This window comes from Heptranchias perlo, chromosome 5 (assembly GCF_035084215.1).
Source record: "Heptranchias perlo isolate sHepPer1 chromosome 5, sHepPer1.hap1, whole genome shotgun sequence".
NCBI lineage: Eukaryota > Metazoa > Chordata > Chondrichthyes > Hexanchiformes > Hexanchidae > Heptranchias > Heptranchias perlo.
Genome location: NC_090329.1, coordinates 73,929,773 through 73,954,135, shown reverse-complemented (window position 1 = coordinate 73,954,135; position 24,363 = coordinate 73,929,773). Strand labels below are relative to the sequence as shown.

The 24,363-nt window shown below is 39.7% G+C and overlaps 1 protein-coding gene across 1 annotated transcript; it reads left to right on the top strand.

Annotated features, from left to right (window-relative positions):
• Positions 1-1,512: 1,512 nt before the first annotated feature.
• gja1b (gap junction protein alpha 1b) lies at positions 1,513-11,325 on the top strand. Its single transcript, XM_067984657.1, has 2 exons — positions 1,513-1,680; positions 8,052-11,325. The coding sequence occupies exon 2, from the start codon at positions 8,068-8,070 to the stop codon at positions 9,214-9,216; it is 1,149 nt and encodes a 382-aa protein (XP_067840758.1). The 5' UTR covers positions 1,513-1,680; positions 8,052-8,067; the 3' UTR covers positions 9,217-11,325.
• The last annotated feature ends 13,038 nt before the right edge of the window (positions 11,326-24,363 follow it).

Genomic DNA, 24,363 nt, shown 5'->3' with positions numbered 1-24,363 from the left:
TTAAAATTATTTAATTACCTTCATCCGGGTTTAAGAAATATTTATTTGTCTCCATGTGTTTGGTGGAATCAGCCCCACACAGCGCACAAGGAGGTGAATCGTTCTGGTCGTTATGGCGACTTTGCAAGCATATTCTTTCAGAATGCATTTACCATGGTAGTTACAACGAGCGACCAGAGCAATTCCTTCACTTATCAGTTAGAAATCTTATTGATCGTCTTAACAAGAACCTTTTAACAATCCTAAGACGCAATTGAATGCTATAATTGACGTCGAGAGCTTTAAGTAATTCTTTACAATATTTTGGGAGGGTGCATCTTGAAGAATTCTTGGAATTATAACTTGTCTGTTATTCTTTTGCTATCTCCAGTTTATCTGGAATAAGAAGCGCTACACACACCTAGTTACACTTTACAATCGTTAGTTGGCATTTATAGGTCCCCTTATTGTCGTGGAGATTTTAAACCAAAATATGTAAGAGTGCATTAAAGTCAACTTGTGATGTTCCAGAGTGTAATTGAAACATTTTTTCTTTTGTAAAAAAAAACTCTTGATAAGTCTGTATTTTAATAGGAACACAACTGAGTCGAAAATTTTTTTTGATGATAAAGTCTAACTTACGTTGGTGAAATCAAATGGGTGACTTTGTTTTGTCTTTCCTTAAACTATTTATCTTTGTAGACTCTGTCCGCTCCTGTACACACTATAGTGGGTTCTGGCCCGGATCACACCAATATCCCGTTTAACGTTAACCACATTTATATTTCTGTCAGCAAATTATCGACTTAAAGATAAATCCGCGAGGGATTCAGTTTATATATTGAACTATATCCTAAAGTTTTCTATTTTAAAGTACGATTGGATTGTCCCGGTACTGTGTCGGCTATCCATTCAATCTAAATAATGATTCTAAATGGCATAATCCTTTTATTGGGAATGCTAGTGAATAATGCTTAAAAGTTTGTATCCCCTACAGTGCGGTGTTTTGCTGGGGGACTCACTTTAATTATCACCGTGGATTAAAATTGCAATTGTTGTATTAAAATAAAAGCAAAATACTGCGGATGCTGGAAATCTGAAATAAAAAAACAGAAAATGCTGGAAAACATTGTATTAGTAAACATTATTAAACATATCCATCCGTGTTATTATAGTAGGTGGTTTTGCAGTTTTCTAAATCACTTGATGAGAAATAGGAATAAATAAATCACGTGTACTTTAATAGTTAATACACTTTTTTTTTACATTGTACACCTAAGGAATCACAGCAATAACGTTTTAAAAACATGCTTAACAGCTTCCATGATCACACTGTGGGATATACTGGTAACGACTGCCATATATAAAGGTTCTTTGGCTACATCTGAGTTAGACGAACCGTACAGGCGAAGTCTGTCAGGGGCCAATTCCGGGATGAGCCGTGAGGTAAGTGACAAACGGCCCTTGAATCCTTGAAAGTTTCATCGGAACCCGTGACGTCAAAGTCAGATGACTAAAACTTTTTTTGAGCTAAAATAGCTTTAAATCGAGCAGCAGTGATTGAAGAGGCTCGAGAAAGGTTCCCCCTTCACCTAGAAGTGGAGCAACTTTCAAGGACTCGGCTGATTACTTTTTGCTCCTTCCGAACTGACCAATTTGAATCATCTTCCACATTTCTCCCGAGACTTTGCTGGCCCTGTGGTAAGTTGTAAAACTTTTCTTTTGAAAAAAGCAATTTGCTAGAGTTTAGCTCCACCGCTGTGGATTTGAACGGCGAAGTGTAGAACTATTGAAAGCAACTCTTTCCAGTCCACGTAGCTTGCATTTTAAAGTGATACCGTTCTCTTTAATAGAGATTAATAGTTTGAACACAGCTCTGCACATGGGACAGTAAAGGGATGTCGAAGTGAAATGTACAACAGATTGCACTCCGTCTGTACAAGGGGGATCTTCCCATATCGAGAGAGTAACGCATCTCAATTTAGACTGTTGGTCTTCCCACACTCTTGAATATACAAAACTTACACTTCAGTATTCACTCTTCCCAACTAACGTGTCTGTTTGAAAACTAAACTTAGTGTGCTAGTTCCTGTCATCTTTAAGCAGTTAGCTCCATGTTGCAGCATCGTTACATGAACTGAAATGTTTTGTAAAATCAGTATGAATTCGCTTAACTCTCTGAGCGATATTCAGTTTGTAAACTTTGAAAACGCAGCTTTCTCATCTTAAACTACCATTCCTGACCTTGTAAAGCTAACCAGTCGCTTTATTTTAGCTCTAAAATATTAGCTGGCAGCCTTATCTATGCTACCAACCCCTTAACCTCACCCCACCTCAAAAAAAGAAAACCTCGGTGAGTCGAAGCCGAATTTGTCACTTGCAACTGAAGTGAAATGAAACTTCTCCGGGTCCCAGCGGAGGGGCGGTCAGCAGGTGTATTAGTTCAATGTATCGTCATTTCAGTGAAGCGATAAATTCAAAGAAGAAAAATACATTTTCAAAGAATTGACCTCTGAATATTGATGAAGCCCTGGTTATTTTAGTATGTTCATAAAAAATAACCAGTATTCAAATTACCCAAATAATTATATACTTATTTTGTTACCTACATATTACCTGCAAAGGCACAACAGGAATACAAAGCACATTATGAACAGTAGTGACAGACAGGCCATGGATGGGTTGATTTTAGTAACCGGCCAGCGCGGATTTAACTTCAGAATCCAGTACAGACTAAAGCAGGTGTGGAGGAGGGAGGTATGGGCACTTCACTGGGGATTAGGTGCAGATTGTAAAACTCCACATTTTGTTTTTGAAAAATACACCAAAGTCGCTGAACTTATTTTTGTATGAACTCAAAAGGTGTTATCCTTTAAAAAAATACAATATATGTTGGTAACTTATTTTATAAATTAAACGATTAGTATCGGGTATCGGGCACCGCCTCATGATCATTCGGTTTTAATAACGGCACTGCCCTATGCCATTGTACACTTGCATCTTTTCACATCAATAGTAATTGAATATCAAAAAAACCAAGAAGGACTTTTAGAATTATATTTTTCACAGGGGCATACTGAAAATATCTTTCAGGGCAGATACAGTATGGTCGCTTGTTCGAGAGGACATAAAACGATAATTATTGAAGAAACCAGCAGCAAGATTAGGTCAAGACTGAGGTCAAGAGAAAGCACTGAATTACAAATTTCAACTAAAAATCCCCGAAGTATGTAAAAATCAAAATAAAAGGCTGTAATGCAATCCAGAGAGTTTTGATGACTCTATATAATTTATATAGCAGTCCTTATAATTCTCTCCCAATTGCCCTTTATGTACATAGGAATGTTATACCTCCATACAACAGAACACAACTTGTCCTGTCAGTTGACCCCCCCCCCCAACCAAAGCTCTGATTTACTGTCATCCTATTTTAAAGCGCCATTGATGATATGAAGAGATTCCTGGTTTGTCAAATAAAGGGAGGGGTGTTAAGTTTCACACACCTTTTCCTTCAATGTTGCTGTTAAAGGATGCCCAGAAGTTTCCACTGTCAGTTTATGAAAATACAAACATTTATTACCAATTCATAATTGAACTTACAACCAAAAACATAAAATCATAGCATCGTTACAGCAGAGAAGGATGCCATTCGGCCAATCGAGCCTGTGCTGGCTCTATGTAAGAGCAATCCAGTTGGTCCCATTCCCCTGCTCTTTCCCTGTAGCCCTGGGTTCCAACAGTTCATAAACTGTCAGTTTATGAAAATACAATCATTTATTCCCAATTCATATTTGAACTTACAACCAAAAACATCATTGCACAAAGTCTTTGATTAAGAAAACACATTCAATTACATGATGGACATTTTGGCTATCGTGACAAGTAACTTTATAATAGCCACAGACTTTCTGCAATGATTCCTTCATTTTTGCATCATGAATTCAGCCAAATGTCTTAGTCAGTCTGCCACCTCATAGTTACTGTGCATGAATGACACTTAACATGAAATTCTTTCAGTAAAGAACACACAGCAACCGCCCTTCCTGACCATCATTTTTCTGCATTTGAACATTACATTTACACCAAATGATTTGTGATTATACATTTCTACTAAACTTATATTTGTCTATTGAACCTATTCTGGTTAGGAATTTCCATGGGTATTATAGTTCCTCAAGTCCAAATAGATTGGACTTTATCTGCCATATTACATGCTGTTAGGAAACTATCTGTAACATGTAGAAAAAGCACCAAAGTACATTATCATTATTGTTTTGCTGATCTTTCTACAAGTCAAATGATTAGTTTTGTTTAATTTCCCGATGTTACATTTTAATTAGAAAATTACCATCTTAAGACTTCCCCAATGGCTCAATTGGCAAATGTATGTCTCATTGTGTAGAACAGTCATTTGGGCTGGAAAGGACCCTGGTCTTGAGTTGAGTTCATTGATCTCAACTGGGGTGATGGTACGGTAGTACAATTGGTGTTAACATTACTGGCCAGAAAGAAGAATAAATGAGCCAGAGCTCTCACTACTGACTGCTGCTGTCCACACTTTCTAACAGGGATCACTTAACATTAGTGAGGACAAGGTCTACTTTGACTGCGATGTCTCCCCTACAAAATAGCCTGCTAGACTTGCTGTTTAAATTAACAATTGAAAAATGGCCATTTGAATGGGAGCCCAGAGGGTGTCCAGCACTTCTAACTCAGCACAAGCCAACAGCGCCATCAGGATAAATTTAGAGAACAACAACTTGTAGTTAAATAATGTCTTTAACATAGAAAAATGTCCCAAAGTGCTTCTCAGAGGCAAGAGGAGAAATACACATCAAACCAAAGGAGGAGAGATTAGGAAAGATGGCAAAAAACTTGGTGAAACATTTTCGGATGGAGTCATAAAGGAGGAGAGACAGTTGAAGGGGTTTACAGAGGCAATTCAAGAAGTAGGACTTAGGCGGTTGAAGGCACAACCACCAATGGTGGGGCAAAGGGAGGGAGTGATGGCTGCACAAGAAGCTGGAGACAGATGAATGGAGATTTCTGGGAAGACAAAGTAAGCTTATAGGAGAAAAGACAATTTACCAACCATGCTTTATTGAAAGTAAAGAGAGAAAGAAAGAAATTTCCATTAATATAGCACCTTTCACGCCCTTGAGACATCCAAAGTGCGTTACAGCCAATTGAGTACTTCTGAAGTGTAGTCACTTTGTAAAGCAGGCAAATGTGGCAGCCAATTTGCTCACAACAAGATCCTACAAGCAGCAATAAAATAAATAACCAGATAATGGGGATAATTTTGAATTTCAGCAAGAGCAGGAAACTGGTGGTAGCAGATCAGACTCCCATTATACATACGACTTTGTATCGCCAATTTTCTGCCCTGCCGATGTTTAAACTGACCCCCGATACTATTTTAACAGTGTTGGCTGAGGAATAAATGTTGACAAGGACACTCGGAGAACTCCCCTGCTGTTCTTGAAATGGGATTATTTTTCTATCTACCTGAGAGGGCAGATAGAGTCTTGGTTTAATGTTTCATCTGAAAGACAGCACCTCTGATAGTGCAGCACTCTCAGTATTGTACTGAGGTGTTAGCCTAGTTTATGTGCTCAAGTATACGGAAAGGGTCTTGAACCCAAGATCTCTGACTCAGTAGTGAGAGTACTACCACTGAGCCAAGGCTGACACTTTTGCTAATATAAATCTGGGTTATCTAAATGATTTTATGTAATAGTGAACTATTTCACTTTCAAAATTGTCCTCAGTAATATCATAGTTGCATATGTTACCAGGCTATTAGATTGAGCAGTCAAAATCTGAGAATGGATTCTTGTGATAGGGCTACATTTATGCATTGGTTTGAATGTCCATAACATTAATTCTACTAATGCACATTAAAAACTACAATCAAATAAACTGCATTACCCATTTGATGTGAAAATTCCAGAACATCAGGTGGAGTAATAAAATATGACAATATTAACATTTAGGCTTAATTATAATGATGCACGGTCTTAATCTTGTCACTTGCTCCTTATGGTTTGCCTCTGTTAATACAATCAGGTCACCATGCCCAGACAAGACCTGATAAACACGATTCGTACCTATTCTTAAATTCCTGTGATTATCCCAAAATTCGTATTGTCTCTGTTATCTACATTAAGGGAACATGTTATATTTCCAAAATACCTACTTATTCCATCTTCCCAATGACATACTTGAAGATCATAATAAACTTATTGTTCAGATAGTTATTTTAAACATTTTTATTTCCTCCTTTTTCTGCCAACTTTGTCCCCTTCCCTGCTCTTCTCTGAAGGTGTTGACCCTTTACTGGGGTGAAGTTCCACTTGCACGATCGCCCTTCAGCACATCACCCTAGTAGACATTCTTTATATGTGAGCTTAGATGGTGAATGACAGCAGGCTATTTGACCATGGGAAGGGGGGAAGCATCTTAGGCTGAGCCATTTTGTCCTCACCCTATATATCAAACACATGCACTTCCAGCTGATGTCACTGAGGTAATTAGAAGTTAATTAAAATCTGGCAGATTTTTAAAAAATCATTCCACCCCCCCCTCCCCTTCCCCCAGGTGCTGAGGCTAAATGTGGTGACTTTACGGTCCCCAGCTCAGCGGAGATCAGCCAACTTGGTGCAGATGGGATCGAACCTAAGACCTTCCCTGGGTTGCCTGGGTCATCTACTCCCTGGACTAGCCAGCTGATACATCAGGAAAGTAGTTCATTATTTTATTCTGCTTCATGCCCAAGTAATTCTATTTAACCCTTAGACTAACAACACATCCGCAGAAATTGCATGCTATTTCTTAAAACAAATATCAAGAGTAGCTTTATTATGTGCTGTAATTACACCACAAAAATAAACAGTTGAACAATATTAAATTTTAAAATAACAATTTATTATCACCCTGGCATCCTTTTGTCCTCATTATTTCTTGACCACTTTCCGGCAGTTTTATTTTTTAACTTTTCCCAATATCTCATTAATATTCCAATTATTCCTTCTCACCTTTCTTTTCACAAACTTAAATACACCTTGCTTACCTTATTTCCTATGCCTTCTAAAGTGGGACCCAATGCTGGAAAGCTTGTTTCTGATTGGAGCTGATTTTAAGACAAAGGTACATTTTTCAGTTGAATGCCAGTGCTCTAATGATTGATATGTCAGGTTAATTTCTGACATGTTTTTATATCAAACTAGGAAGGGCTGCTGCCTCCACACTGGCACACTGACTACAACATGCTACAAGTTTCAACTGAACTACTTGTGCATATTGAACTTTATAGAAAAGCAAGTTAGCTGTTTTAACAATAAAGATCTTAAGACTGGTTATTTATCAGAGGAAACTTGATTTGATTCTAACAGTTTTGAAATAATAATGAAGTAGTTGTAAAAATTAAAAGAGGGCCACCTTTATGCAATCGTTTTGCAAACCCTTTCATAAAGCAATATATACCAAAATTCATCACTACATCACCTGGCTCTTATTCTTCCTGAATATGAAATGGCCCAAACAGGAAAACTTGTTGGAGTACTGCACCATTTTAAATCATTGTCAGTTGTCTAGACATTAACGCCATTACATATTACTTATCAAAACATTAGGAACATTATCCTATTACCTTTTATTTCATTGTTAATTGATTTGACATGTTGAAGAGTCTCCCAACTATTTACAGTGTGATGTGATTTATAAATTATTCTAGTGGGCAAGGTATTTGGTCATAAAAGACCATGCACTAAAACTATTGTCTTAAAATATTGATTTATTTGATCTCACCTAATTAGACTTAACCATAATTTTTATACTGTAGTGCATTAAAACAGCTTTGTACATAGACTATCCTAGATGATAAATGGGGTTTGGAGACACAGCACTGTTGTAGTCAAGAACTGGTAACACACATAACTCTCAGCTAAGAGCATTATTAAAGAAAGTACATAAAGGTAAAGTAAGTTTTCTTTTAAAATTCACAAAAAATCCATGTGAAAACTTAAGCAACTTTAAATTCTTCTTACACAATTGTTGTCTTATTTTTACAGCTAAAGTTAAAGCAGGATGGGTGACTGGAGTGCTCTAGGAAAACTACTGGATAAAGCACAGTCTCACTTGACTCCGGGAGGTAAACTATGGCTCTCCGTGCTCTTCATCTTTCGTCTCCTAGTGCTGGGGACTGCAGTAGAATCTGCCTGGAGTGATGAACAATCTGCATTCAAATGCAACACTATGCAACCAGGTTGTGATAATGTCTGCTATGACAAATCCTTCCCCATCTCCCACATTCGACTCTGGGTCCTTCAGATTATTTTTGTCTCAACACCCACTCTGATCTACCTAGCCCATGTCTTTCTTATCTCTCATAAAGAGAAAAGAATATCTAAGAAAGAAAAACATTTAAAGATGCTCCAAGAAGAAGGTGAAGATGTGGGCCTTCCCTTGAAACAATTAGAACTAAAGAAAATCAAGTATGGTCTGGAGGAGCAAGGCAGAATTAAAATTAAAGGATCTCTCTTGCATACTTATGCAGTCAGTATAATCTTTAAAATCATTTTTGAAGTGACCTTTATGTTAATTCAATGGAGCATTTATGGTTTCAAATTCATGCTGGATGCTATTTACACATGTGAGAGGTATCCATGCCCACACAAAGTAGACTGCTTCCTCTCGCGACCCACAGAGAAAACCGTCTTTATCATATTCATGTTGGTGGTGTCCGTTGCGTCAGCTATGCTGAACTTGACAGAGCTGTTCTACATTATCTTCAAAAATTTAGCAGATCGTGTTAAACAAAATAGTCATTTATTTCATGGCTCTCAAAAAATTAACTTGAATCCTCTCAAAGACTGCTCCTCTTCAAAGTATGCCTATTATAATGGCTGCTCCCCACCGACAGCTCCCATGTCCCCTCCTGGATACAAGCTTGCTACCGGGGACAGGAATATGTCCTCTTCCAGAAGCTACAATAAGCAAGCTAATGAACAGAACTGGGCAAATTACAGCACAGAACAAAACAGGATGGGCCAGGCTGGTAGCACCATTTCCAACTGCCACGCGCAGGCATTTGATTTTCATGGTGAACGTCCAACCATACAAAAGCTACCATCAGTAAATGAGTTGCAGCCTATTGGTCTCACAGAGCAGAGACCACCCAGTAGATCCAGCAGCAGAGGGAGTAGCAGGCCGCGACCTGATGACCTTGAGGTCTAGCCTGGTCTATTCATTCAAGACACTGCCTCATTTCTACAGTTATGAATAGATACATTATGTTTCTGGGAGTGCACCCCAGATGTTGGTACTAAGTAGTTATGAGGTATGCTCAATATCAACTAACAATTCAGTGGCATCACTTTTTAAATGGAACCACGCTAAGGCACAAAAAATACCTTATTTTTGAGGATGTGCACTCCAGTAAAATCATTTAAGAAAAGCCCAGCTGAAAAATGCCATAAATCCTTACAATGAAGAAGTTTTGCCAACCTTATACATTCTCTGTCACATTCTTGCGTTTTGCCAAAGCATTCCTTCTAAGTCCCTTTAAAATTTGACCTTTTATGTAATATCTATGCCCAGTAATAACATTCCAAGATACCATCCTGCACTTTGAAGTTTTCCTCCATTCCTCTTTTGCAGCAACGGTTTAACACAATAAAATATTTAAATTCTGGACATACTTCAAAATAATTTGCAGAGTTTAAGAACAATTAGAAACCTTGGAGATTTGTTCCAATTCATGTGTATCAGACTCTTCAATCTGCATCTGGAATTATTTATCCAGTAAAATAATTTTAGATGTACTTTCATATATTTCTTGACTAAGTGAATGTTTGATATTTTATCTAACTTTGTATCAAATCACAAATTTGATTGAACACTTTACCAATACTTTGCCCATGTTTTTTGACTTGATTATAAAAAAAAACCGTGCTCAGCTGAATAAAGAGGAACTTCATATAGTTAGCACAATTAATGTCATGATTAATTCTTAGGGGATTGAATAAAACACAAGATCTTTGTGCAATTAGATCAAATGAATACCGCAGCAGTTTTATAGTCGTTTAACAAAATCATCAATTATTTTGTTCAAACATCCTTTATTTAATGTAGAACTAATGAACAGTAAAAGTAAAAGATTCTGGAAAAAAATGTTGCATGGTGATGTATCCCCAAGGATTTGTATGTTTTGGGGAATTTGTGAGACAGTAGAGCCTATCTGGTGTTTATATCTTAAAATATCTGTGCAAATATGGCATGTCTAGTTCCATTGTCTTAATCATGTAATATGAATCAATTTGTATCCAGGGAGGATACTGTGGTTTATTTGAGAAAGGTAAGAATGATTGCTATTTTGTGCTAAGTAATAGTAACTTTATCCTTGGTGTGAATGAGAATTTTAAAATATTTAATCATTGCTGTGATAGAGGTTGTAGTACTGTTTTAGTACTTTTGAGGTGAAGTTATTAGTAGTATGAGAAACCTATAGTCAATGTGCTTAGTGCTGGACTAATATTTAGTCAACAAATAATAAAGGTATTCGCCAATATAGCACCACAAATATCCACGTTCACCAAACCCTATTATTTGGATCGTTTAAATAGCTTATTCATAATGTCACATAAGCAGTTCTAAAACTACAGCTCTAAGGTTTGACTTGGTCCTCATGCATTCAAGTTTTGTTTATTACTTTAGCTATAATGGCGTTTGCACTGAAATTTTATATTTGCTTAGAATGCACAATGACGCTGAAAGGTGTTACAAGTTGTCAAGTAGTGTGCATGCAACTAATTTATTTTGCAGCAGGAGATACATGTCTCCTTTCAATAACTTATCCAAATTACTTAAAAAAAACTTATCCACAGATGGATCCATTTTCAGTTGCATTTATCTTCAAAGGTAATTATTAGAAAATCCCCAAATTTTGTGACCATTCCATAAATAACTGGGAAACCTCATTAATTTGTGCTCAGAATGCCATAGGGTGAAGTTGTTGCCTGATACCTGTTTTTGCTGTCAGGCACATCTCTACAGAACAATCTATAAAGAGTCACTGTGCTACTTGTAAACATTTTGTGTGGGGGTGGGGTGGAGGGGGAGCTGATATTTATCCATAAATAAAAGGACATGAAACAGTGATGTTCCCTCTTACCTGAACTATTATTTTAAGGTGTTTTCTAATTTCTCATTTAACATTCCATGTTAAATCACTGACAAGCAGCCCACCTGTACTGAGTCTATACAAATGTTGTTACCATGCATGTGAGCAATCTCCTGATCATTAAAACCTGATAACTTAAAACAATAAAGTGACATTTTCCTAAATGGTTCTTTGTCAATCTTGTTTTATGACTTCAACTTTAAGGATGTTCAAACCCTCAGTTTTTTTTGTGTGAGATTCACATCTTGATATTGAGAGGTTCAAAACCTGTTCACATCTCCTCATTTGGTCTGGTTTTCTTTTATAATATTTTTTTGCCTCTTCTAAAGATAAATTATGGTTTTCAGCCAGTAAAACATATTATAAACACCTGGGACTCATATTTTCCTCATGGCATTGAGGCAAATTACATTTTTGTACATGTTAGGAATCATTCATGAAGTGTTCTGCTAGCAATATTCACAGGAATCTCCCAAAGTGTTAAAAGGTGAAAGTCAAATAACAGAAAAATGACAAAATAAGAAAAATAATCTTGTTAGTGCTTGGTAGTGCCTCTTATTCCCTGGTTAATGTAAAATTTTGTCCAAGTTGTGCTGATTTAGATTAATAATTTTATTTCCTGAAAAGAATAATCACAAATCCAAACAGGAAAACATTCAAACATTTAACAACTAACAGTTAAGATGTAAGCATGGTTTTCTTTTGTAAATTCTTTAAGGAAAGATTGTGCATTGGTTTACATATTGGTGCAGTTGCAGTGTATTTTCTTAACATGGCGCTTACAACACAATGACGCTGAAAGGTGTTACAAGTTGCCAAGTAGTGTTACATGCTTCAAGGGTATAATATTCCTTTCAGTAAACTAAGACCAGATGTTAAGTGGGAAAAAGTACACTACTTCCAGTAGTTTCTTTCCTTTTATATGTTTCAGAAACATAATACTCATCCCCCATGTACGACCAACCTCTCCATATTTAGAATGATTGACTTGTTGATGAGCTGACAATATTTATTGAAAAGTATTAGTTTCGGAAACATAGGAATGAAAGAGATCCATGAATGACTCGCTCATAAAAATGAAATAACTGTCAACCCAGGCATAACTTCATTAATTGGTGATTGGCTGAGGGTTGTCATCAAGGGTTCTGTTGACGACTGTTATAGGCAACTGTGTTGCGGGTACATAGTGGAATTTGGATGAAGGTTGTACACATTTACATGAAAGAGAACATACATGTGTTCAGTAGTCAACCAGAATGTATGAGAATTTCCTACCGGCAATATTATATTCCCTTACATTTTGTTGACCCTTCCTGCTTATCTATAACTCTTCTTTTGCTTCTGTACTAGTTAAACAATTTGTTTAGCTGCTCAAAAAATGAAATCAGCATAATGACAGCATAATGTATCCTAATTGGCTGCTTTTAGCTGAGTGCATTTAAAGAATTCATCACCACAGACAAAGAAAAATAGATTGCTATTTACACCCAAATTTTCTTAAGAGGAAACTATGGGTCTGAATGGCAAATGTGTCCTTTTAATTAATAGTCCAGCTTTCTTTGTTTTTGACACCCTGCTAGACAAAATTTCAACACTATGAAAGTACATTTTAAACAAAAGTTCTTCTTAGTCTTTTAGAAATTTAGAGGTCATTCAATATTAAGTTTTAACAAAAATGTTGGAATGCTGCCATGCATTTTATAACAGTGCTGAAAAAATTAAATTAAAAGTCGTTATTTATATTAGTAGACTAATACTACAACAAAGGAAGGTGCATATTTAAGAGTGCAGTTATACTGCCACTTTTACGTTGCTACAAAGCAATTTCTACTTTGCAGAGACATAAAATGGGCATAACTCTGGACTCAAGTCCTGCCCGGACTCTGGAGAGAAACAATGTGAGATCACGTGAAGAAGGCAGTTTTGCACTGCTTAAGTTTGACATCACCTAATTATAATTCCAGTAGAAAGTCAAACCTGATTTTAAAAAGTGAGATGGCTTGGATCTCCTGATTACTTTATAAACTTACAAAGCATTGTTTTGAGAATGTCAATGATCCTGCTCTTGCTTCCAAAACATTTAAAATTTAGCAGCCAGGAGTGGAGCTCTGCACATACATGCAAGTAAACAAGTGCAGAACTCTCTCCAGACCCTGAGAATTTGATTTTGAGTTAGGCAGCATAAATCAAGTTCTGTCAGGCTGGAACTGATTCTGTAGCTACTCGTCTCAGACCAGTATCTACAGTATAAGCACAGCATAAAATAGATAGCATTTAGTGACCAACGGGAGAAAAACAGAAGCGAATGTTGTATGGAAATGTTTTATGATGACCATAAAATGCAATTCTTCAAGTTTTGCAAATCAGATATCCTTTCAGTTTGTGTTTGACAAGCCTGTGAGCTATATTGCAACAGGCTATTATACTTCAAACCAACAACCAATAAGTGTCATTTTGATGAAATATATAATGTATCAATATTAATAGAAAGTCATATATTTGATTATATTTTAGTTCATTGCTGTTGATTGCAAATAACTGTTCCACAATAATTGTTACGGTTCTTAAAAATCTTGTATGTGGTTTTGGAACACAGGAATCAATCAATCCACTTAATTGAGTATCACTTTTCTGCATCCACACTCGTCATCTGAACCTTTACATAAACCATCACAAAGCATATGTTTGAAAAAAATTTTTTGACCACATGTGGATTTTGAACTCAAATCTGCTGTCTTTGATCTAGTGCTAATAGGTTAGAATCTGCATTCTAACCTATTCCATGTTTGACAGGATGCAGTTTTTATTAAACTAAGTTCCACTGAACCTGCCATATAAAGATCCAAAGTTCGATTCAAAACTAACTATTTCTTATCCATAGTGTAAACCATGGATCTGCAACTAATTACTGTAGGAATCAAAGAATACTGAAGATGTTAAAACCCTTTTATCAACATTGTGTCTTTAAGCATGTCACTGCATGTTTTCAAAAGCCGAAGGACCTATTAAAAGATGTGAAAAGATAGAATTTTAAAAATTCTATATACTTTACTTGTTTATTAGCAATGAAAACACAGTAACGAGAATTGTTTAATACTACTAGCGTCAAGTTTATTGGAAACCAAAATCTAATTTAATTGGATGTACACATACATGTACACATATAACAATCCATTTTGGTTTCCCTTTTCTTTAACTGTAGCTTTAAAACAAATACATTTAGGATAATAGATGACTGATAGATGACTTTGAGGTAATTTTGATCCCGCAGCTTGAAACCACTGGGAGGTGGGCAGGGCAAGAACAATGGCTGTCCAGGGAACCTGGCTGGAGACACGTCCTAGTTTCCGGATTGTCCCTCATTTGCATGCAATAGGCGAGTTGCTGGTATGAAACGTGCTTCCTATAGGCAGCTTGCCAATTAGGAGATGGAAACTTGGCCACTGCTGCAGTTAAGGAGGAGCAGTATTCTTTGTATGGTCAAAGCAGAGAAGCAACATTGTTAAGTTGCAGGTAGGTATCTAGGCTCAACCATCACCTTCACCTTGGACAGGATAGGAGGTCAAATGGATAGGAACTCACTTGAATCAGTGATCTTCCACATGCTGCTGTCCTGCATATCAATAGTTGTGTTGAGCCGCAGAGGCAGTTGTGGAATGGGAATGGAATATGACGCCATTTCTACTAAAAGAAAGTCTTGCATTTATATAGTGCCTTTCATGATCTCAGGACATCCTAAAGCACTTTACAACCAATGAATTACTTTTTGAAGTGTAGTCACAGTTGTAATATAAGAAACACGGCAGCCAATTTGCACACAGCATGGTCCCACAAACAGCAATGTGATAATGATTAAATAATCTGTTTTAGTGATGTTGGTTGAGGGATAAATATTGGCCAGGACACCGGGGAGAACTCCGCTTTTGTTCTTCAAAATAGTGCCACGGGAACTTTTACGTCCACCTGAGAGGGCAGAGAGAGCCTTGGTTTAAAGTCTCATCTGAAAGACGGCACCTCTGATAGTGCAGCACTTCCTCAGTACTGTATTGGAATGTCAGCCTAGATTTTGTACTCAAGTCTCTGGATGGCAACACATCTGTATCTTTGTGAGCACCCTGAACCAATGCCCACCCTGGTGCCAGAAAATCAGCTGGAGCAGATTACCCTGGCAGATGTTGAGTTGGAGTCTACAGCAAAGCCCTCTCAGGTCCGAGCTCCTAGAGGTCACTGACCACGAGCATCTCATGAACCAAAGCAGCCTTCCTCATCTTATGTTGCAGCCACTGGGGGAGCACTCTGAAGAAACACTAGAGTAGGTAAAAAAAACAATTTAGTCAGGCACTAAGGGGGGAATTTTAATCCCCAAGAATGGGTGGGTTGGGGGGCGGGTGGGAGGTGAAAATCATTGTTATTTTGGTCGCGACCACAACCCGGCTCCAACGTGCCCACTTCCAGGTTTAACATGGGTGCGTTTGGATGCTTGCACACAACATACTAGCCAAGGTCGCGTCCCCAATTAGTGCCGGTGGGCAGGTCGTTAGCGGGGCAATTAACGTAGTTAGTAAATGTCAGGTAGCTGTTTTTAAATTGAATGTCACCCAGATTCAAATTTAACATCTCCAGCATGGGTTTCCTGATGCTTCTCAATCTCACCAGTGAAAGGAAGGCGAGATTGAGCCGCAGTTCATGGGGATATTTAAACTTTTAATTGCGCCATCTGAATAAAAGCTCAGTTATTGCAGCTGGTGTCTTAGTTCCCTCTGGCAAACTTTTGACAGAGAGTTCTTGTGCTAAGACAGCCTTTGCAAAACTTTAGAGCCTTTCAAACTGACAAGATCAGGATGGGGGGAGCAATGGATGTATTCGAGAGGACATCTGAGGAGAAGGGAAATGACCATCCATGGCAGCCACTTCCTGCTGTGTTGGGATCTGCAGGTGCACAAGAACGAGGTTCACAACAAATATCTGGATTACAGCAGAGAGGGCAGCAGCAGAGGGGCCGAGGTCACGGGAATCACTACCCACATGAGAGGATTTACAGGCCGAGGGTGAGCTTCCTGGACCTCTCTAAACAGCAATGCCTACACAGGCTCAGTTTGAGTCGGCTGATGGTCGCAGACATCTGCAGCCTCCTTGAAGAAGAGTTGCTTCCTGCTGGACCTGGTGGCCACGCATTGCCTGTCACAGTAGAAGTCACCACTGCCCTCAATTTCTTTGCCTCTGGTTCCTTCCAGTGCGCCACCGATGACATCTCCAGGGTCTCTCAGTCGTCTGTACATAAATGTATGAGGCAGGTGATGGATGGGTTGTTTGCCAGGACGTCCACTTGCGTGAGCTTCCCTGTGACGACAATAACTAGAATGCGCGGGCAGTGGGTTTTACCTCTCTGGCTGGCTTCTCACAGGTGCAGGATGCAATCGATTGCACACACGTGGCAATCCGAGGACCACCACATGAGCCAGGAGTCTTCAAAAACCAAAAGGGCTGTCACTCCATCGATGCACAGCTGGTGTGCGACCACAAGAAGAGATTTATGCAGGTGTGCACCAGATTCCCTGGCAGCTGTCATGATGCAGTTATACTGCGCCAGTCCAAAATTCTAGGCCCCTTCCAAACTGGAGACAAATTTAATGGCCGGCTTCTTGGAGACAAGGGATACCCGCTTCAAACGTAGCTCATGACACCTTTGAAGAACCCCACCAATGAGGCGCAAGAGCGTTATAACCAGAGCCACATGTTGAAGATGTGCTTCAGGTGCCTGGATAGGTCTGGAGGCGCACTTTAGAACTCGCCAGCGACGGTGTCCAGAATCATCGTGGGGTGATGTGTCCTGCACAACATAGCGCAGCAGAGAGGTTTAGAGGCGGAGAAGTACAAAGGCGCTCGTCCATCGTCCTCTGATGGCGACAATGTTGAAGAAGAGGAAGAGGAGGAGGAGGAATATTAAGATGGGGCACCCATCGCCAGACCATCCACGCACATTGCTGCCCGGGAAGCCATTTCTTCATTTCCTCCTTTCTCCTCCAAACTCCATTTTTGTATTGGCCCTGTACATAGTGGACTTCAGATCACATTATGCTGGTGCGCATTACGCCCGCTGCACAGCTTGGAGACGGAAACCTGGAAGCAAAAATTATTGGCATCAATTAAGTTGCGATCGCAGATTCCGACACACTCACTTCACTTCCGGGTTTCAAGCGCAAAAATCTTCCCGCCCACTCTCTTCCCAGCTCCAGATAAAAATCATGCCCTAAGAGCTCACGCTGGGATGAGAAATAGTTTGTAGGACTTCCTGTAAGCCATTAAAACCACAATGTAGAGGAGAATAACCATTGGAAAGGTACAGCAAGCTCAATTAACTGATTTGAAGTTTAAACATTTTACTCAGATGATTGTCACTTCCTTGCTTTCAGTGTATGCACTGAATGGAAATAAAGCAAAATTTGGTAATTATTTTCAGAAGGAACCTAGTCCAACTGAAGTGAAGGATGAAATTTATTTATGGAGCAGTGATTCCTCTTGGGGTTACACAATCTGTGAGAGAGACATTTTGGCGTAAGTTAAATGTACACAAACATAAGTTGCACAAAAGCATTTGTACTCAGGGAAGTGGAAATTAGTCGGGCCAAATCTACATCTTTGGGGCGAGCTGCCAGCGCCTGCTGCCCCTCCACAGGCAGCTCATCCCATGGGAAAAATTAATTTTGGGCCACCGGCAGTGGCCTTAAGGTTCCAGGAAGGGGGTTGGATCAGGAAATGATTGGGGGGTGGGGTGGCAATCGCCAGGACTGTGGTGTTGGGGGAAGCACTCCTGCTCCTCCTGGCTCCACAGAAAGGTTTTTTTAAAAAAAATTACCATTAGTTAATGGCTACTGGGGCCACTGAAGAATCCTGACTAGGGAAGTCCCAACACCCACTCCCGCTCATCGGGAACAAATTTTGTACAGGAGTCCTTCTCCAGATGTTAGGCCTGTCATTAACATATTTAAGGGGCTTAGCACATGCCCGGGACGCCTAAAAAATGGTCCACATGAATTTAGTAGTTTCACCCTCGAGAAATGGGCACAATGCATAATAATTTCGACCGCAGGTACTTTAATTTGATCACAAACAATCTCACTAAGAAAACCCTTTATAGTTTACCTAGTCAATCAGTAATTGAATAAGATTGGGTAATAGTCAAACAAAACAGACCAGCGTATCCTTCCAGCACTCTTGCAATTGCTCCTGATCTCATCCATCTGGTTTGGATTACTGTCCATCCCTACTTAGGCCTAGCATTGACTGACTTCCTGAGATTTGCCTTTGAGAAGAACTTGCTGTTAGCAGAATTGTTTTTAAATGGATTAGCCTGTATACCGTATAGAATATTGGGGTAAAAATTGTTCCTCGTTGTGCCTGTTTTCCGGGTGGAACAGGGGGAAAAAGGACTAATTTTGGAACGCAACGTCCCGTGCCCAACCTGCATCTGTGTTATGAGCATCGTCTTATTAGTAAACGTGACTTTGCAGCAATTGGTTTGGATTAAGGGCCGGGCCTGCTCCGCTTGAGATTCTTAAGCGGTTGCTACGACCTAACTAGCGACCGCCACCAAAAGGTAAGTTTACATTTAAAAAAAATGTTCCTGTGGAGTCAGGAGGAGCAGGCGTGCTCCTTTGACTTCACATTAGCCTGATCGTGCCCCCCCTTGTTGCGCTCCACGCCCGTCCTGGGACATACATACGGGCTGGTGCCGGCAAGGCAAACGGCCCGATATTCATTTGTGGCAAATGGGCGAGCTGCTTGTGGAGGCGCGACAGGTGCCAACTGCTTGACCAATCAATATTAATGATGCCATTAATCCAATTTCGAGCCAGCCTTGGGCCTCCCGGTTGGGGCACCCATTTCAGGCCCAAAAGCGGGCCTAAAGGAATTTCAGCCCCATTGTGAGTTCATAGCTACTAATTGATTTATGAACGGGTATGCGCACCTGTTTAGGCTACTTTATGCTCTTCTCAAAACATGGTTATTGTTATGTCAAAATGAGTAGAATACACAGTTGTCCAAATAACTTATAATAATCAGTGATGGCATAGTACATCTGAGGAATACAAATATAGGAATATCTTACTGCATGTTCTGTAAGGGGTTTTGTTTCCGGGGCTTATTGTAGGTCAGCCAGTTATGTTTTCCTGAGCTGCCCTGCCCGCTGTGCGGTTTCGAATCGCCTTCCCCTTCCTGATTCTGAGCTCAGGACTTATCGAGCGGTAATAAGGACAGACGAACAGACCAGTGGATTGGTGCAAGGAAAACCAATGTTTATTAATAAGAAAAGTAAAACTACAAGGTAAACAGTATTATACAGAAGATAAAAGGAATCACTATGGATGCAATACAGTCTTACACTTAACGGGGTGGAAGAAACGGACACATCAAGGGAAAATTCTAAAATCACAATTTTAGCAATACCCCTTTAACTCCCACCCTTACACCTAGCTAGGTTGTCTTGTGGCGGCCAGAAAAAAAAATAATGCTCACCGATGAAACAGATGAAAAGGCCTGGCCCCTGTGTCCTGCTGCTGCCATCGACACGTGGTTGCGATGTTTACTGGACAGCCTTCCTTCTTGGTTGCTAGCAGGCAAGCAGTACGCCGGGCCGAGGTGAAGAGAAAGAGAGAGAGAGGTTCTGGGACGCCCCAGTTATACCCTCCCGGTAACAGGTTATTTTCACGCCTCATTAGTTTGCTCCATTATCCGATTTGGGCGTGAAAACGTAAGACAATAGGGCCCCGATCTTGGCCCATTTACATTAATGGCCGGTACCTGTACTGATCTGTTCCATAACTGCTTTCCATTGTTCCGAATGTTCCTTAATGGGTCACTTTAGACCTGGGATCACTCCTGCTCGAATTTTGATTGTGTAGGCCAGCAAGGTTGATGGCTTGCCTCAGGGCGTGAATGCAACTGCATTGTTCAAAGAAACCTGTCTGAAACACGGAGCCTGCCAAGCTGTCAGAGAATCCAATTTCAAATGCTGCAGGCCCTTGGCCATGTGTCTGACCGCAGCCATTTTGAAAGACCCTGGATTTTTTAAAACACAGTCACACCAGGGTTTCTTTAATAACTCCAATAAATCTTCGGGGGGTGGGGGGACATGTGAAATTTTGCGAATCCCTTCAGTTCTGACATGTGGTTATGCACAATACCAGAGATTTCCCCTCCCTCAAAATAAAGCAGTAATTCAATATACTAAAGGTCTCAATAATTTTGATGCTACAAAAAGGATCTTGAAAAGATTCTAAGGACATAACATTTTCATTATATGAACATTGATATTTACCCAATTTTGCACTGAAGATGATTTAAAGTGTCTTTATATTGTCTACACAAATAATCATAGTTCTCCTGATCCTACAATGACTGATGAAGTAGAGGAGAATTATTCTATTCAACAAAATGTTATTACAGTTTCTCCGACATTATACATCATCATCGGCCAACTATCGTTGAAGTCCCTGTGACTGTCCTCCACACGTTGTGCTTCAGACTGTCCAGGGTTGTTATTTCATTGACTTGTTATCTACTGCAGCTGTGTCACAGCTTGCAGGTTGTGGATGCCGATGGCTAATTGAAGGATTAGCACATCCCCCTTTTGATGCCATTTCCTCCATCAAGGGTCCCACTGCCTTCCTCCAGGAGCTCATCCGATGGATGCTGTTGACACTTTCTGGAGGTGGCGGGGCTATATAACCGTCTAGCACTCGGTGTTGACCAGTCACAGGTAGTGCCGTCTACTGTCATTACAGTAGCAGGTTTTAACACCTGACCTGACACCATTATTATACATGGGGTAACACATTGGAAGGAGCGTATTAAAAGTAGTAACACAACAAGAGGTTTAGCTGACAGTATGAACTACTTATATTAATAATAATGACAACTTTACTTGGATATTCAATTGATTCAGATGTCATTCCTTATTAAGTTTTGGCTCTATGATCACAGTGTTTAAATTTAAACCAGTTTAAAATGTTAGTTAATGCATAAAACATAGTCCAACAATCTTTCCTTAATTAAAGATAAGGCTAAGTGCTCTTAGATGCAGGAAATGTAAATACTTCTTTATTACTCGGCATGTTGTAAGAGAAACATACGTATTCTAGAGTCACATCATGTTACATAAACTAAAATGATACATTATTCAATTTTTGAAGTGTTCAAACCTTCAACTCTGCCTAGCAAAGTAATGGTAACTGTAAGAATCATTGGGAAATTTGGCTCCCAGCCACCTGCTGCACTGCGAGATCACAAAATATCAAGTTTCAGAGTTAAAGCTTGTATTTTGCTATTGCATTGCAAGATCCTTTGAGGAACAAATGAATCTGGCTATGTCTGTGAAGTGTTTTCCAACAATTTATTTCTCTGAAATAAAAATAAAGTAGAACAGTATAAAATCCAGTGACAGCAAAGGTCCGTGGACTACAATAACGTACTGTAATAGAAGTGGAAAATACAAATCACATTGACCCTGAAATTCTGCAGGGATTATCCCAGTCTCCTGCTGTAACTCTGGCTGGTGATCGGACCAACCCCTGGGAAATGGCTGAAAATGGCCATGTATGCCATTTCCCTGGGGGTTCCCCACGAGTTACAGAGCAAGACTGATGAACCCCCACTGAATTTCAGAGCCATTATTTTTAGGGATGGTGCAATACTGAATTAGTTCATGTTATTGTTGTAATAACATTCCTGAATACAATTAATATATATATATATATATATTATGTGTAAGCCTTTACCAAACATAAAGGGTAGGAATTTGATTGTGTTTCATCCAGTTTTTGGGCAGTAAATCGGTGTTCCACATACCAATTTCTTGGTGGGACGTCCCATGCCAGAAGTGCACATGAAATACAATGGCTACCATATAGGTTAAGAAGCTCCTTAGGCGTCCTTGATAGCTGTCTGAAATGAATGCTGGCCCCAATAAAATAGTTAAATAGGGGTTCCGTGCTTGTATTGGGACCCATTTGGGAAATTGGTGCCTGGGATAGTTTGATTCGATCATTCTTAAGCCCGCCCAGAAAAATATGGTGCGAACACTTAGGAAGCAGGCTGAAGCAGCGATATTTAAAGATATTCCCCAACTCCATTAAGGTAAATCTATGGATAGATGTTTTTGACTGCCGGGGATTTTTGAAGCCATTTTTTGGCATTGGCTGAGTTTGGAAAGTCTTTAATATGCAAAGCTGTCTTTTGTCTGCAGATGTATTACGTCACTTGACTGGCTGAAGGTTTACTAGGAAAATGGGATTGTTGCTGGGATTGCCATTGAGGTTGCCGCACCAGGGAGAACAGCAGCAGCAAGCACAGCAGCACTGACCTATGGAGGGTCAAAAAAGATGGTGAAGGAGGCAAAGGCAAATGAGGCGTTACAGCATCCGGGTGTATCGCCACAGGATGTTTTACCTTAACAGGAGTATCAGTGGGAGAGCATTTTGGTGGTAGTGATCATAATTCAGTTAGATTAAGCATAGTTATGGAAAAGGACAAAGATAGAACAGGAGTAAAAGTTGTAAATTGGGGAAAGGCCAATTTTACTAAGCTGAGAAATGATTTAGCAAAAGTGGACTGGAAACAGCTACTTGAAGGTAAATCAGTGTCAGAGCAGTGGGAGGCATTCAAGGGAAAGATTCAAGGGGTTCAGAGCAAACATGTTCCCACAAAGAAAAAGGGTGGGACTGCCAAATCTAGAGCCCCCTGGATGACAAGGAGCATACAGGGTAAGATAAGGCAAAAAAGGGAACTTACGTCAGACACCGAGAGCTCAATACTGCAGAAAGCCTAGAGGAGTATAATAAGTGCAGGGGTGAAATTAAAAAGGAAATTAAGAAAGCAAAGAGAGGGCATGAAAAAAATAGTGGCAAGTAAAATTAAGGAAAACCCCAAGATGTTTTATAAATACATAAAGAGCAAGAGGATAACTAAGGAAAGAGTAGGGCCTATTCGAGACCAAAAAGGTAATCTGTGTGTGGAGGCAGAAGATGTGGGTATGGTTCTTAATGAATACTTTGCGTCTGTCTTCACAAAAGAAGGGGACGATGCAGACATTGTAGTTAATGAGGAGGAGTGTGAAATATTGGATGGGATAAACATATTGAGAGAGGAAGTATTAAGGGTTTAGCATCTTTGAAAGTAGATAAATCGCCAGGCCCGGATGAAATGTATCCCAGGCTGTTAAAAGAAGCAAGGGAGGAAATAACGGAGGCTCTCACCATCATTTTCCGATCTTCTCTGGCTACAGGCGTGGTGCCGGAGGATTGGAGGACTGCTAACGTTGTACCGTTGTTTAAAAAGGGAGAGAGGGATAGACCGAGTAATTACAGGCCAGTCAGTCTAACCTTGGTGATGGGCAAATTATCGGAATCAATTCTGAGGGAAAGTATAAACCATCATTTAGAAAGGCACGGGTTAATCAAGGACAGTCAACATGGATTTGTCAAGGGAAGGTCTGGTCTGACTAACTTGGTTGAATTTTTTACATAAGAACCTAAGAACATAAGAAATAGGAGCAGGAGTAGGCCATCCGGCCCCTCGAGCCTGCTCTGCCATTCAACAAGTTCATGTTGATCTTCTACCTCAACGCCATTTTCCTGCCCTATCCCCATAACCCTTGATGCCTTTAATACCCAGAAATCTATCGATCTCTGCTTTGAATGTACTCAATGACTGAGCCTCCACAGCCCTCTGGGGTAGAGAATTCCAAAGATTCACCACCCTCTGAGTGAAGAAATTTCTCTTCATCTCAGTCCTAAATGGCCTACCTCTTATTCTGAGACTGTGACCCCTGGTTCTAGACTCCCCAGCCAGGGGAAACATTCTCCTTGCATCTACCCTGTCGAGCCCTGTAAGAATTTTGTATGTTTCAATTAGATCACCTCTCATTCTTCTAAACTCTAAAGAATACAGGCCTAGTCTACTCAATCTCTCCTCATATAACAATCCCGCCATCCCAGGAATCAGTCTGGTGAACCTTTGTTGCATTCCCTCTATTGCAAGTATATCCTTTCTTAGGTAAGGAAACCAAAATTGTACACAATACTCCAGGTGTGGTCTCACCAAGGCCCTATATAATTACAGTAAGACGTCTTTACTCCTGTACTCAAATCCTTTTGTAATAAAGGCCAACATACCATTTGCCTTCCTAATTGTTTGCTGCACCT